This window comes from Lemur catta, chromosome 22 (assembly GCF_020740605.2).
Source record: "Lemur catta isolate mLemCat1 chromosome 22, mLemCat1.pri, whole genome shotgun sequence".
Lineage (NCBI taxonomy): Eukaryota > Metazoa > Chordata > Mammalia > Primates > Lemuridae > Lemur > Lemur catta.
Window position 1 is genome coordinate 10,983,285 of NC_059149.1, and position 16,908 is coordinate 11,000,192.

General features: G+C 39.1%; 1 protein-coding gene across 1 annotated transcript in view; it reads right to left on the reverse strand.

Annotated features, from left to right (window-relative positions):
- The window catches only part of UNC5D (unc-5 netrin receptor D), a 494,392-nt gene that overhangs the window by 212,934 nt on the left and 264,550 nt on the right, over positions 1 to 16,908 (reverse strand). The window contains exon 2 of the mRNA XM_045535353.1: positions 1,254 to 1,472. Within this exon, the coding sequence (XP_045391309.1) occupies positions 1,254 to 1,472 (219 nt within the window). The remainder of the gene's footprint in view (positions 1 to 1,253; positions 1,473 to 16,908) is intronic.

Below are 16,908 nucleotides of genomic sequence, written 5' to 3' on the forward strand. Positions count from 1 at the left end.
AATTCCACAAAACCTTTCCTGATAGTCCTAGTTAGATATGATCTTCTTTTCTAAAATTCTCCATAACACCATAAACTCTCTTTTAGACATTTATCCTAATTTCATTTGTACTGCACTTATAGGGTGTATTTGTCTTATTCCTGTAACTCAGGGTAAAGCCCACTTACGTGGGCTGTATCTTTACGATCCTTGAATTCTCTTGAAGACCTACCCCAGTACACTGAAAAGCACTGGCATAGAGTTAGCAAATTAAGCTGACTTGAAAATTCCTAATTATACTGAGGTTTTCTGACTTACTCGAAATCCAACATCTAGTGATCCTGCCAAGTCAGGACTAATAAAATCAATAATCTACAGTGTGACCAGACTGGATCTAGTCTGAGGAACCAAAATTCAAAAGCATATACTGTTCTTTTGTTTACTAAAATATAAAAAGTTATAAATTTTAAAGGTTTGGAGTCCAGTTATTTTGTTTATAAATCCAGCAACAAGCATTTAGTTTACTGCATCTCTTTGAGCCTCAGTTTCCTCGGAAGAAGGTAATAATAGCATTATCTACCCCGGAGGGCCGTTTTACAGACTGAGATAATGCCTGTCAAATGCTGAAATAAGGCCTTGTTTATAATTAGTGCTCCATAAACATCAGTTATTAATAGTATGGTCATTGTTTTCATCAACACCACTTCTCAGCCAAATTAGCCAAACTAATAATGTAAAGATGGTCTCTAAATTCTTTCATACTGAAGATCCTGCTAGAATATGGTAATCTAATTTGGGTTCTCCCACTGCACAGCAGTCAAAAAAACTTACAGAGGACTCAGGAATGAGCAACTGTGGAGAATAAAGTACACAAGAATAATATCTAGGAGGAAAGACTAAAGAAACTGAAACTATATTGCTTTAAAAAAGGGTTTGATGAAAGATTTCATATTTGTCTTCAAAAATGTTTAGAACTCAGCAAATGAAAACAGTGACTGCTTGATTTTATTTCCAGTGAGAATATTAACTCCTACGCAGAGTTAGGTTTTTAAAGTTACATAGAGCAAGGAAAAAAAGTCTCAGTACCATATTGGAATAGACTACCAAGGCAGCTGTCGGGTCACTTAAAGATAGGATTTGTTTTGTAAGTCTGGAGTGATATAAATCTGACCTCATTCAAATATGGCAGGAGGTGGGGGGGTCCACAGCCTTTCCCAGACATAGAACATGAATCTCAAGAGCTACCAGGGCTTCCGACAGCTCCACCTGCTCACCTGAGCTCTCATCCAGACTCTCCTCAGAGACGTGCTCATTCTGATGGACCCACTCGCCGTTGCACTTGAAGAAAATCTGCATGGCCGGCCTTGCCTTGCACCTGAGTGCAATAGGGTTGCTCTTGATGATATAAGCATCATCCGGCTCCTCTATGAAATGAGGCAGTGTCCCAGGAGCTGATGGGATGGATTCGGGAAGGGCTTCGCCATTGTCAGTTCCTGCAAAATCGAAGAGGACATCAGAACACAGTCTATACAGACAGTACATAAATCAGAACACAACGCTAAGCCCACACCAGTTCTAAGAATCTGTGCTGCAAACCCGCATCATTTTAACAGAGCATGCTTGTAAGTCTCGAATAGTTGAATGATCTTCTAGAAGCTGAGCTAGCAGGATAGGAGAACCTCCAGCTGGATGCACCTTCAGTGTTACTAGAAAAATTATAAGAATAAATGGAGGACTCTTCAAACTTCAGTTTTGAACCTGAGCTTCTCTGAAGAAAGATCTGAGATTAAAAATCTGTGGCGGAGGCTGAATTTCAGGATTCACTCTAGTGAGCCACAAGGGGTTCAATGATGACCCTAAGCTGCCTCAAAACTTTGAAAAAATGGTGAGAACAGATGTTGTTCTCCCACAAATATGTGTGCATGACAGTAATGATGGTAGAGGATTCTCATTCATAAGATCCATCCAAAACATTCTAAATTATCCGTTTTCTTTACTTATGAAACTCTGCAGTTAGTAATGACATTCTGCCTTAGGTAACTTACCAACTTAATACTCTTCGAAAGGAATGTCAGTTCATTTCTGCTTGCCTTTGTTTGGCCCACACTCCTTCACCATATACTATGGATTGCACAACCAAGGGTGAGAACTAAAGCTAATCACTAAAACTAAAATGGCTCTGAGCTTGAAGCTTTAATTATGTCTGATCAAAGGGAAGGAACAGGCTGGGCATAGTGGTTCACGCCTGTAATCCCAGTGTTCTGGGAGGCTGAGACTAGAGGATCCCTTGAAGCCAGGAGTTCAAGACCAGGCTAGGCAACATAGTGAGACCCCACCTTTGCAAAAGAATAAAATATTAGCCAGGCATGGTGATGTGCACCTATAGTTCCAGCTACTCGGGAGGCTGAGGCAAGAGGATCACTTCAGCTCAAGAGTTTGAGCCTGTAGTAAACCATGAGCACGCCATTGCACTCCAGTTTGGGAATCAGAGCAAGACCATGTCTCATTAAAAAAAAGGGTCGGGGGGAAGAATAGATATGTTTCTCCCCTAACTGTAGAGAACTGATAAAGCAATAGAACAAGGGAAAAGCTGGAGCCAAGACTTTGCTCCCTTGTCTCTTCACTACACTTAGGACAGAACCCAAGTCCCAGGAAATGACCACAAAATCCAGGCAGAGGAGTCTGACTGCCGAGCACAGTGGAGATGCCCAGGAGTGGTATCGTGTTCCTTCCAAAGGCCATTCCACTGAAAGAACAAAGAAAGCAAAGATTGCAATACTCAGACCAACTATGCCCTGGAGATGGTTGTTCCCAGGGAGACCAAACCAGTCTCTGGGACTAAGCTGAGGAGAGCAACCTAGTGAACTCCTGGAAAAACAATCCCACCCCTCAGACCCAACTCCCAAGAGACAGTCAGGGGGAGAAGGGGTGCAGCCTGGGCCCTAACCTGGCTTTCGTATGACATCAGTGCAATTTGGACCACTGGCTCTTACTACTCACTCGTAAGTCAACAACCCACATCAATCAGCACTGTCAAAGGTCAACCTAATTCATTAAGAGTAGGGCTAATGTTCTAAGAACCTATAAGGAGAATTCTCAAATACACAAAAGAAGGTGGGGGGCCTGGACTTTAAGAGTTATTTTGGATAATGAAGAAAATAAGAGACACTGAGTTCTAAAAATGGTCTTTACCACTAGTGACACCCAGGCACGATTCGCCACTGCAATAGCTTGATTCTCCCAAATAAGATGTTTTTCCCATTGAATACATCTACTTAAGTTTTAGGAAAAAAAAATAGTTGCATATAACAAATAATTTAAAATACCATAAACCCTGAAATGTCCTTGCAATGAAAAGGTTAACTCATATGTAAGTAATTGGAAGTATAAAAAAATTATAAAGCGAATACTCTGAAACAGTAAGGGCAAATGGTTTATGTCATAAAAGTACAATAAAGTCACTCGGAAAATAAAATGTGTATATATCACAGGGAGTAAGAGGAGTTTCGGGATAGAATCTTGGGAGGGGGTGTTTTTAATGTTTTAAATTGTATTTACAATGGCATTCATAAAATATATCATATATTATTTTGTTACTGACTCCTCGTGCCAATTTCCATCTTCAACAAATGCCAAGTTCCTGTAGGCTTTTGTAAATCCATGCATTAGAGAAAATGACAAAGGTATTAAAGGGTTTTATACGGGCATCGAACATTCCCATCAGAGGCTTTAGTACTGTCCAGTTTACTGCTGCATAAAAGGGTCACCTGGCAAAGAATATGTCCCCAAACCCCTAGTGGCAGCCTGTGTGGACGGGCACAGACATACATCCTGAATGATGCATTTTTGCTTAACTAGTAATACTGCGTGAATGTGTCTGAAGTAACTACCTGCGTGGGCGAGAGGATGGGGAAGGTGCTGTAAATAATGATCTCTAAGAATGAAACCACATTCATCCAGCATAAATAAAATGCCAAATAAAAGAAGAAAAGCACTAGGTAAGATAAATCAAGTTTTAACCAGCCAACTCACAAAACAGATCTAAAAGCAATTAGATTATCCTTCTTGCCACTTCAATGAATGCTCTTTAGAGAAAGTAACAAGTTCAGCCCACATCGGAAACAGAGCAGGAGACAGCAATGGAAATGTCTGAGACTAAGGGTCCTGGCTATCCAGGGACCTCCCTTATGATCTCTTTGTTTGTTTTAACAGAGACAGGGTCTTTCCTGTCACCCAGGCTGGAGTGCAATGGCATCATAGCTCACTGCAGCCTCAAACTCCTGGCCTCAAGCCATTCTCCCGGCTCAGCCTCGTGAGTAGCTGGGACTATAGGCACACACCACAACACCTGGCTAATTTTTCTATTTTTCGTAGAGACAGGGTCTCGTATATTGCCCAGGCTAGTCTTGGAACTCTTGGCTTCAAGCAATCCTCCTGCCTCGGCCTCCCAAAGTGCTGGGATTACAAGCATGAGCCACCACACCCAGCCAAGAATCAGCCGTAATGTTCAGAGGAAAAAAAGAAAGGTGGACTATAACGTCATGTGTTAACCATTATTGAAGCAACATCAAAATCAGGTATGCCTGGAGAAGGGCTTGGATCCAAGGAAACAAGAAAGAAAGGAAAACAACTGGTTTATTAGGGTGGCAGTGGGAAGGTGAGAGATTGCAGATATAGAATTATATATGTGTAACTGCTTGTTTGCATCCTTCCAACAAATGAGGTAAGTGTAAACTGGCTCCTTACCAGTGGAAACCCCTCTTTTTTAATTTTTTGGGGCTCTGTATATACAGTGAAGTGTTGGGAGTGGTGTTTATCCATATATCCATATGGATATCCAACACTGCTTATCCCTAACACCACTCTCCCCCACACCCTAATTCCAGGTGCAGCAAAGCTCTGTCCAGCAGTGGGACTCCCCCAACGCAGGAGGACACCCCTTCCCTGTCTCATCAGACCAAGTGTCACCTTCCTCCCCATCTCTCTCACCCCAGGGATGCTATCATGCTCAGCTCCACCTGGTGGTTTGGGACTGAATTCTTCAGGAAATTCTCAATTCCTAAAATAAAAGTGAAGGAAAGGGAAGAAAGAGGAACAGGAACCGAAGTATAAATTTCTAAGGGGTTTATAAGTCACTGATAGATTCTGTTCTTTGGAGCTGGGAGGAAGGAGGTCGCTTACTTTAATAAACAGCTTTATGAGAGAGTGCATGAATGCTTTCTCGCCTCAAGGTAAATTTCCTTATAATCTCAATACATTTGCCCCCACTCCACTTTGGAATCCAGAGAAAAGATTTAAGACCAGGTGGCACAAACGCTGGTGACAGACCTTGCCAACTGCCTTCTCCCACACCACTGCCCCGGCAGATGCTGGGAAAGTCACGCATTCAGTACACCTCCTTGTAGGTGGGCACGGTCAGGTGACATGGATCTAGCACATGAGTCAGAAACAGAAGCTTCTAAGAAAGCTTTCATTTTCCTGATAAAAGGGACAGGTGTGGCTGGTACCATTTGTTCCTGCTGTCGCTGGGGAAGATCGTGAGGAAAAGCGCAAGAGGAATATGGAGGCCCCAGCGGGGACATCACCGAGAGCCTCAATGGCCACCAGGAGCCCCATCCCCCCCACCAGATAACGTGTTACGGCTTTTTAACAATCTCGGCTTATTTAAAGCCAGTGATAGATTTTCTGTTATTCATGGCAGAAGACATTCCTCATCGCTATAGCTGCATCTTTCTTCTTAAAGCCACAGCTCCAAGTGTCACTTAATTAAATCCTAATGCCTTCAGCTGTTAAGGAAAGAGTTTTGGTAAAGTAAGAAATGTGGTAACTATGCTAGCACAAAGTAAAAAATAAAGAGCTGCCATCTCCTGAGTAATGACAGGTTATGGCTACAAGCCTTCTATGTAGACTCGTCACCTGAGCATCATGACAGCTCTCCCAGGTGGCTACTGGGAATATCCTCATTTTGCATCTGAGGAAATGCTTCCATCATGTGTCTTGCCTGGGGTCACACAGCCAGTTAAATGGTGGACTCAGGATCTGAACACAGGTCTCTGACTCCAAGCCCCTCACAATTCCATCTCAGCTCTCATGGCTGGACCCTGAGAAGTCTGGGACTGTGATTGAGTGAGGGTCTGCCGTAGGGCAATAGTTTCTAAAACCATGGCAGAAAATGACACATCATCTGTGTTGATCTCACCACTTACAGGAAGTATGACATTTACGTTAAAGGTCATTCAGTTACCTCATCAGCTGGCCTGGGATTCCAGGTCAGGATGGGGGTGTTATGGACGCACCCAGACACGGTCTTGAAAAAATACATATTTTTTTAGAGAATAGCAAGTAAGTACTCAACCAACTCTCATCCAACTGACTAGGCATCCTCAACACAGTCAGAAATAAGGAAGTCAAAGAAAAATTGTTTGAGAAATAAAATAAATGAGAAGGATTCTTCAACATTTCATTTGGAAACAAATATTCCTTTCTAAGCAAAAAGAGTTAACAGCTAAAATTCCAATTAAAATATAAGGAAATCGTAAACCCCCGCAAGAAAAATGACTGGGAAAAAGGCATGGCCGTTCTATGAGGTTTAACCATACAGAATTGCCAAGATTTGACCATTTGATGTGTTACATTTGTAATGGAGTTGAGCACACCGGGGCCCCATGTTATCCCAAATTATCCACAGGGTTAGAGCATAAGTGAAGTTGAGCTTCAAGAGGTTTTGAGAAATTCTAAATTATTCTCATACTTTTTTTTCTTGAGAGAAATACATTTAAAATATGTTTCATTTTTTTTTTTCTGTCTCCAAAGTATGCTTGTCTTTTCACTAGCTTGGTATTTGTTTCAAAGTGCAAACAGTGACCATGCCACAAAGCAAAGGCTAAATCTGGTGCAACAGAAGAACTTTAGATTAGAATCAAATAACCTGATAAAGTCTGGGTTAACGCTGCAATCTTGAGTGAGTAACTTAGCCCTGAGGTTCCATTTTTCTCATCCATAAAAATGGACGATTAAAATCTATTTCATGTTTCGTGACGTTCAAATACTACATGTAAAAATATAGTAAATGGATAAATGTCACACATATATATCATTGTGTGAGTAAAAACCAACAAAAGAGAATTATAATTATGATCCCTATGACTTCCATTCCCAAACTTCTTATCCTAACATTTATATTTCAATTTTGTGGTTACCATTATCATTTTTATCTCAGAGCATGATATGAACTGCTGCTTTTAACACTTCTTCACTATTTGCTACACATATGTATGTTAGTAAAATTTGTGAAGTTGAAAATTCTGAAAACATGCTGTGAAGCATTTCCTTAATAAACGTAGTGAAATGGCTACACCCTCCAGCAGGCACGTGGCTATCTTGCAAAGCAATGTAATAAAACACGAAGAGTTTCCTGCTGGACAGATCCCAAAACTATTGGCTTTCATAGGCAAGTAGTTATTAAACATGAGAGATGTCATACTATTCCAGAGCCCCTCTCACTGCAGTATTTAAATGCAGTAAGGCACCTCTCACTTCCACTCACTGTGAGCGTATTGGTCCACAGCAGTGGGTGAGTCAGAGCAGAAAGCCACAGCAAGGAAAACAAGTTGCATAATCTAAAAGAGAACACAATAGAGCCGGGCTCTCTGCTTTCGTTTATGTAAATGTGACTTGTCTCCATATGGTTACTTAATTAGATAGGGGATGCATTGTACCCGTTTAATGCGGACCAGCAGCCAGAATTTTACATACCAAATATTTAATGCAATTTATGAAACACAGACTCTTTCCCTAGGCCCCCATAAAAGTTTGTGTTTTTTTTTTAAACTCAAAAACTATTCCGCCTTCTTCCTAACCTCTAATAAAAATGGAAATGTTTTATATCACCGCATTTGCATAGTTCACCTCACCTGTGCCAGTCTTATAGACTGCCAGCCAAAGGTATTATTTCATTCAGCAGATCTTAAATTCTGCAGAATGAAAGATGGTAAACAACGCTTACTACACATTCAAAGAAATCGGAAGAGCCATTCTTAGTTCCTTGAACAAGGAATTTCTGATTTCAGTAGAGCTTACTAAAGCGCATTCATTATCCCCCAATTTATCACAATTTAACCTTCATACATTCAATTAATTCAATTTTGTTGAACAGACGTGCGTGCATGCCTAAGATTAGACAATGTTCTAAGTATTGGGGATTCAAAGATGACTAAGACATAGTTACTTTCCTCAAGGGGCTCACGGGCTAAAATTAGAGATAAATAATAACAGAACAATGACAAGCATGCTTCCAGTGTATTAGAAGTATACACAAAATGTCACAGGGGCTCAGAGGAGAGAAAACCTTAACTCTCCTTGGGAGGATTTGCAGCAGGCAGCACAGGGAAGACTACATTTCAGCACAGGCTGGATATATGAGTTGACCAAGTGGGCAAGCGAGAGAAGACAGCCCAAGGGCAGGCAAGGCATGTGCAGAGATCAGAGAGAAAATTGTAGGGAATTTGGGATGGCTGAAATATTAATACAAGGTGCTGTGAGTGAATGGAAAGGAAGTTGAAAGGCCAGGTAGAGCTAAACATCATCTTCATTAGAATGCACACTTTAAAGGGCTTGAGATTTTACTAAAACCACTGTCCTGTTTGGCTCTAACATCTCTCATTGTCACGTGCCTTGCACTAGGAACTTACAGAGATGCAGACACACAGTAATCACCAAATTGCATACAGCTGTCTTGGTTTGCAGCATGAACACTAAGGCCAGTTTAATGGAACTCTGAGTGTATACTTCGAATGTGGGAGAAATCATAGTGGTTGTAATACACAAGGACAGGGTTATTCTTTCAGCCACACTAACATAGGCGACCTATTTCCCAAGGTGGTCACAAGGAAAGGTTCTTTGTTTTGCTTTGATTTTTAAATTGTAGCCACCATTTTAGCTCTCACGTCAGCCTTCTCCAAAATTGGCCTCTAAGATTAGGTCTGAACTAGACATTCTACACTAGTTATGATGGCAGGTATGACTCTGTCCTTCATGGAAACAAACAATGACTTAACGAGGCACCTGTTCTTACAATAACAGTTTCTCCAAAGGGACTAGGACGTCGTAAGATGTCAAATCTAGCCCAATGGTTTTCTCTGTATGGTGGGATATTGGTAACTTAAGTTTGCTTGTATTAAGTTTTTTTGCTTTTTCTGTACTTTTAGTTTGTTTTTTTTTTTTTAAGAATAAAAATATAACTAGGAAATGCATATACATACACACCCACCCACACCCACACTTCTTTGTTCTGCTGAAGGAATATAATAAAAGGTATCTGTAAACTATGATATCTTTTGGGTTTCACTTCAGTTCTCTAACATTAGTGTATTAAAATCTGTGAGTCAGAGAAAAACCAAAAAAAAACAACTAAGTCCTTAGAAAAAAATGGAAAAGAATTAGAATACGGAATGAGATGAAGTTTATATGTTGTTTAATTTTTCCCTCAACAATGGATACATTTGTATATGATGTAACCACTGACTAATTTTCCAATTCATCTGAAAACCTAGTGGGATTTGGGAAAGGTTTTGCTTGCAAAGTGTTATTGCTTTTCATTTGTACCTGACAGTTTTCAAGAGTGAGGCCATTCATAGTTATGGAAAAATGGTTGTTTTAATGCAACACTGAATGACAGAAAACCAAACAATCAAACACCATTCTCGTATTTTTCATTCTGGGAAAATTACCTTTCAGGAAGAGCTTTGTGTTTTATGTTCCACACACGAATACAGCAGGGACTTTCAATCTTTTTATGACAAAAAGAAGAAATGAAAGGGGGAAAACAGAAGTATAAGGAACAAACACTAAATTCCCCTTGAAATAAATACACTTCTATTAGATGTCGGGTCACATTTTAAAAACTCAGACTGTGAGCATTTAGCCGCATCTATGAAAATTTAAATATGAGTTGATTTGACTGGAACATGCCTTGATAGAGTTTTTGGTATGTGATGTCAACACAGACAAATAGAGTAGGAGATCACCTTAGATAAAACCTGGGCCAACTCTTATCTTAGGAGTCATCCATGCTCTCGGGTTAAAAAACTTGTCAGAAAGTTCTAAGGGACAGTCCAAGGTAAAAATCTCTCTCTAATGACACCCAGGACAGTATTTTCTTCATTAACACTATGCTGCTTTTGTTTCAGTGGGACACAAAATATTAAATTTACAACTAAATTTTGTGTTATTATTTATTGAGAAATGTTACCCAGAAAATTATCTGGTAAAGTCTCTTTTAAGATTACCTTGTACCTTGCAAAGATTCCATTAAAATAAAGTACAACTAAAAATATAGTCTTTAACATTTCATGACATACTTTGTGCTGAAAATTAGGGCTTATTATAAGACATTAAATCATAGAAAAGTACAATGATGTATATTTTTAAAATTCCCAAAGACTAATACTATTAATAATCCAGTAGGTTTCATTTTATTAATAGTACCTTTTTCAGACATATATTCCATAGTTTGGCTTTGCGTATATAGGCTACACATATATTTGTAATATGTTCTCTCACTTTTTCGTGGTATTAGTAACGTCTCCTAAAACTGATTCTTAATGATTGTATAAGAGTAGGTATGTCAGTGCTGATCTGGCTATTTCCATGCTATTTAGCATTTAGTTATATACAAATTTTAGCTGTATATCGCTATTATAATTCTCTACTTATCATCTATATCTTGATTACAGCAAAATTTGTATCTTCAGTCCAGTTCTTTCTCTGGAGCTTCATATCTGTACATTAAATTGCCTTTAGATATATTCACCTAATGTCCCAGAGACCCCTCAAACTTCATATGCCTGAAACAGACTTACTGCTCAGCCCCTCAGACTGTGTTTTGGTCAAGGCTCCGTAAATCAAAGAATGGCTCCAGCATGCACTGAGTTCCCCAAGCTAGAACCTGTATGTTCAGCTCTGACATCCAATTCAGCACTAAACACTGTTGACTCTGTTTCCTAAATATCCTTCAAGTGCAGCAACTGCTCTTCAACCCCATTCCTACACCAAGCTTGTCCTGGTCACCACCATCATTCCCCTAAATTCCCACAATTGGTCCTACTGGCCGTCTGCTGTCGCTCCTGGTGGCCGTCCTCCCATGCTCTTAGATACTGCAAAGCAGAACGAGCTTTCCAAAAATGCAAACTCAAACATGCCATTTTGTCTCGAAATTCTTCACTCTTTTGGATAAAAATCCCTATCTTTTTTTTTTTTTTTTTCTTTTAACATGACTGACCAGGCCTTTCATGATCTGGTTTCTGCTTATATCTCTAGCTTCAGACCTAATCACTTCACCTCCCAGAAGCCAGAGGGACTGTCTCCCAGTTTTTTGAGGGATCTAAGTGCTCTCCAGCCGGAGCCTACACAAGTGCTTTTCCTTCTGCCCACAATGCAGATTTCTCGCCCACCCCTACATTTCACTTATGGCCTCTTCTCACCCTTTAGGTTCCGCTTAGTTGACACATCTTATGTGAAAGCTCTTCCTGAACCCCCAAACTCTGGATTGGTTACATTTTTCTTCCATAAACCCTATAAAACCTTGCACTACTATATAGTTATTGATGTGTATCAGTGAGCACCTTGCTCTAGACTGCAGGTTTCATGAAAGCAAAGGATGGGACACTCCTGTTCATTGCTAATATCCCCAGGGGCTGGACAGCTCTGAGATTCAACACAAGCTTACTGAACCATCTTTAAATCAGAAATAAGTAAATGAAGCTGTGAAAAAACTTTGTGACTGTTACCTTTGCAATAAAAGGTACTGACTGCAAATCATGTGCTGCTAAATTTTATTTTCAAAAGGACTAAGATTGATGTAGGCACCCACATTATTAGATTTTTATCAATTTTCCTCATCCTCACCAACTTTAAACATGATCTTTTGGGGGATATTTGTTAATTAATGGGTAAAAGGGATAGTAATCATTAAATATATATTTATTAACTACTAAAGTGAAATATTAAAACATGTTTATCAAATATTTTCATTTACCTTCTGAACTGCTTATTCATTTTTGATCATTTAAATTTCATGTTTTACAGAGTTTTCAGGAGATTGCAACTGTATAATATCTAAAAATAAGAAAAACATTAACTTGAATGTATATATTCTACTGTTTTAGCATCAAGTGCTTAAATGATAATTAACAGTACTTTGCATTTTATGTTATTTCTTCCAATTCATTAATTCCTTCATTACCACATTTTTAAAAAGAATTTTGGGTTATAGCAATCAAGAGATCAGTTTCACTACCCCAAATGCAACAGAATTTTGACGAGAATAGTTAGCTATAGACTAAAGAAAGTCTTATGCAAGGAAGAACATACATCTTAAAAAAACCCCAAAAAACAATGTATTGTGTGGAAGATTCATACAGAAAAGGCAAAAGAAACAGGATTTGTTTTCCATTTCTTAATGAGCTGACCTTCTTTGCACAACTAAGTCCTTGTTCTGGAAATCACCTAAGACGTTGATATGAGGATAAAGTTTTGATGCTCATATGAAATCCTTTAATTCCTTTGTTATTTTTCCTAATACACAGATTTAGTTGAGCCTGCTGGGATGTGGTATTTAGTAAAGACTGACAATACACCACATGGCACCAGTGTCCAGCAATAGAAGCTGTGTCCTGATTTGATTCGACAGTTATCTGATTGGGATGTGGAACTTGTAACAATAGAAGGGGCTTAATTTCCTTATCCTCCTAAGAGAAGATGCCAGGCACTGTCAGAAACAGATTTACAGCAAGTTGTGTTTGAAGCACAAAATATTGTTCCTTCTGATATCTTTTATCAAGAGGCACCCTGGTACAGAGGAACAAATGTGGGCTTTGCAGTTAAGACAGAGCTAGACTCAAATCCAGGCTCTCTTATTAATTAGCTGTATGGTCTTAGGCAAGATATCTCATCTACCCTAGCCTCTACATACTTCCATGTAGGCAGAGAATAATATAGTACTACAAGGCTACTGGGCACATTCTAATAGCTAAATATGAGTGAACTACAATATTACATGGCTTATAATAGGCACTCAACGTATAATAGGAATTACTGTTACCACATTATTATTAATTAAGGAAAAATTAAAGGATGGATGGTAAAGGATGAAACACATGAGAGCTGCATCCTGTAGAGTTGTTTGTGAGGGAGAAACTTCTAGAACAAGAGCCCAGTTTACTCAGCAGCACTCCAGGAAATGCCTGAAAAATTTACATATTTACATATTTACGATGCTAACCCAGGGACCAATTCTAGGGACCCAACGTTCTTGAAGGCTACTCACCTTTGCTGCAATGTGTTTGCAAATAGCATTATGCACGTCCTTTGAAGACCTGCAGCTGTACCTCAAGAATTTGCCATTTGACTTATGGAGCTTAAAAGAAAAAGCAACAACAATTTAAAAGAAAAAAAAGCCTACAACATACTTGAGCAGCTTAGTATCACCTAATCAGCTTAACTGCAGTGGGGTGAAGCATGGTGTGCATATTGTCAGCAAGAAGAATGGGGAGCAAAAGAACGCTCTAACAGAGTAAGTTTAATTGCATTATGTGATTTAATTATTTAGCTATCTCAGCACCCTATCTCCATGCACAAGCACATATGAATCAGACAATCATGTGTATGTTGCTAGGCTATTATAGTTTGCTATTTATCATCAATAGGTTGATAGCTTGCAGGTATCTATGGCTTACAGCGTGCACTTAATTTTGCTGGCACCCAGGGTCTGAGGTCAGGACATCAGTAATAACCCGTATTACTACTGAACAGGTTTTGAAATTAAAAGAAACAACCAACACTAGTTGGTACTTCGGGGAAAGATATTAAACCATCAATCAAATGGTCAGTGTGCCCTAGGAGGAATGAGACATTCCCTAACACTTCGAGGGAACTTCCAGAACAAATATATGGGGAATCCAGAGAGTATCAAAATTTTCTTGTTAGGTTAAGTGAGCATAAGAAGAGAAAAGAATGGATGCTGATATCATTGATCTCATTACCCTATTATTTTTTTCTCCCGTCTCTCAGAATCTTTTCTTTGCAGCCCGAATATAACTTAAAACAAGTTTGACTACAGTGCTCTTCTGGTCAAATATAATTGCTGTGGCCATCCCAAATATTAAATTACAGAAACGATGACACTGCAAAATCCCAGCAAGGACATATTTTGTGGTACTTTTACTTAAAAATGGGACTGTATACTTTTCAAATATGGTTTTATGTAAGTAAGTAAACATACTTATTTTTAATTGTTCTTTAAGTAAATCTAGAACTATCAACCCAAAGTCTCTCAAGCAGGAGACCAGTAAAGGTACTTATCGTTGACGTCACATTAGGATTAGGCTTTAACATTTTAACAGCAAATCGGAAATAAAGCACACTTACTACCTATATATAAAGACAACATAACGTCATTAAAAGATACTAAAATCAATGTTTAGACAGTGTTTAAAGTTGACAGTGTGACACAGACAATGGAACAACAGTGTCGGACAAAGCCGACAAAAAGAACATTACAAGTTGCTTACTGGAAAAAAAAAAAACCTAGATATACACATTACCATTTCATCCCTATAATACAATTCCTAGAAGGGAAAACTGAAAAAAAAAAAAAAAATTGAGGCTTAGAGATTATTTTTTCCACTGATGGATAATATGTCATCACCAGTTGCTTCCGGAAGTCACAGTGAACCCGACTGGGGATTATTATGAACTGAATATTGTGCCCCCCCCTAAAATTCATTTGTTGGAAGTTTAATGCCCAATACTATGGTCTTAGGAGATGTGGCCTTTGGAAGTTGATGAGGTCATGAGAGCAGCGACCTTATGAACGGGATTAGTGCCCTCATCCTCTCCCTCTGCTCTTTGCCTTGTGAGGACACAAGGAGAAGATGGCCATCTGCAAACCAGGAAGCCTTTACTAGACACCAAATCTTCTAACACCTTGATCTTGGATCTCCCAGCCTCCAGAACTGTGAGCAATATATTTCTGTTGTTTGAACCACCAAGGCTGTGTTATTTTTGTTATAGCAGCCTGAACTAACCAAGACAGAAGCTGTCCACCTTTTGGGAAGCAGCCTCAGGAATACACTGATTATTATCAGTTACAAGAGATTCGAATCAAAACAATCCCTATGTGTTCATCTGCTACACACAGCCCCGGAAAACCAAGGGAACAGCTCTGAAGGTTCTTGCGATAAAGAGATGGGGGGAAATCCTAAAAATCTTAATTTGCAACAAAGAGAAAAAATGTAATCAAAGAGCAGCCTACAATGTTTATTATTGAATATATCAGAATGCAATTTATAGGTATTTTTAATTTCTTTAAAATTAGTTTTTTCTAGGTGACACTATCACAGAGAGAATGCCCATTACAAAATGTGATGAAAACAGAAATAAAGGCTCACGAAGTTTTGACCCACGATGACTACAGATAGTCATTTACACACTCCTGTAGAGACAGGGTCAGGGAGCGAGCCAGTGTGCCTAGAGGGAGTCACGGAAGGTACTGAATGGTCAGATGTATCAATATATAACATTTATTAAAGAAAACTGGACATTTCTGTGCCATTTAAAAATAACGTGGGGGGCATTTGAATACTCAGAGAAAACCACTACATTTGAAATAAGCATTTATCCCTCTTGGTTAACCCCCTTTTCTTAAATGGCAGAAAATAAGATTTTCTTCATATGGGGCAAATAATTTCATGTCTCAATATTTAAAGTTTTTAGAAATAATTCTGCAGAAATTAAAATGTTAACATTGAAAAAAAATAAAACTCACTGGTCTTCCTTTTTACCTTATGAATGTGTTCCGCTCCCCCACCCCATATGAATCCCAGATAAAACAATTACAACCACCACACCAACGACTCAGGCCACCTATGTGGGGATCCACGTGGCTTCCAAGGCGCTCAGTGCTTTTGGGGACAACGTCCCTGTGCAGAACAAGGGGAGATGGATGAGCCCCGCTCCCACTCTTATTACAGCTGCAGTGTCCAAGGTCTCAAGGAGCCACTTTCTGAAGAATGTGCCGCTCTCCCCACGGCTGCGGGGAACAGCACAAACCTTCAAGATAAATGTGGACCCTGGGTTTGGCTGAAGGTCTAGGTCTGTCGCCAATGCAGATTACTAGTTTTCTATTAGAAAGTGGAAAACACCACACTTCAGTTAGATTAATTACGCATCAAAGCAACGCTCTCCATTGACAACAACAGACTTAAAGGTAAAAACCACTAGAACAGAATCTTGCCTCTTTGTCCTTTGTTTCACAGGGAACCATTTCACTGCTGGGCCATTGTCACACCGCAGTGACTCACACAAGAATGTGATGCTTAACGAGCCCAATATGAAGATAATTATGCCAGTTATATTGTGACACACACAAAATAACAGGCTGTATTTGTAGACTCTTTATGAACACTCCAGGGCAGGGAGAGAAAAGATTTTTCTTTTTTAACAGCTGAACTGGATTTTACTACAACTAAATACCTTTGAAGTCACACGTTGCTCTTCTGCCCAACCGAAATGAAAAAGTTAGTGGAAAAAGCACGTTCCTAATTTCAGAGGTCCCAAAAGAAGTTTTAAGTTGTTCTGAAACCCCCAAATGGATTGTATCCTTGTGACTCCAAGTGAATAATCAGATCTGTCATTTCTCGAAAATCCCCTCCTTGTACAGCAGTATCTTTTCATAGCTGCCTTTTTTTGATTGTGAATTAATGTTCCAGATGAGCCAACACAACAGTACGATTGTCATTATGAATAAAAATAGGTTTTAAATCACGAAAGCAGTTAAATACCTATAGAACTACTTCATATAGTTTATTAAGTTGCTAGATATCAAAGATAATCTTTAATTGGTAATTATTGTTAATCAGGTTGATTTAAGCA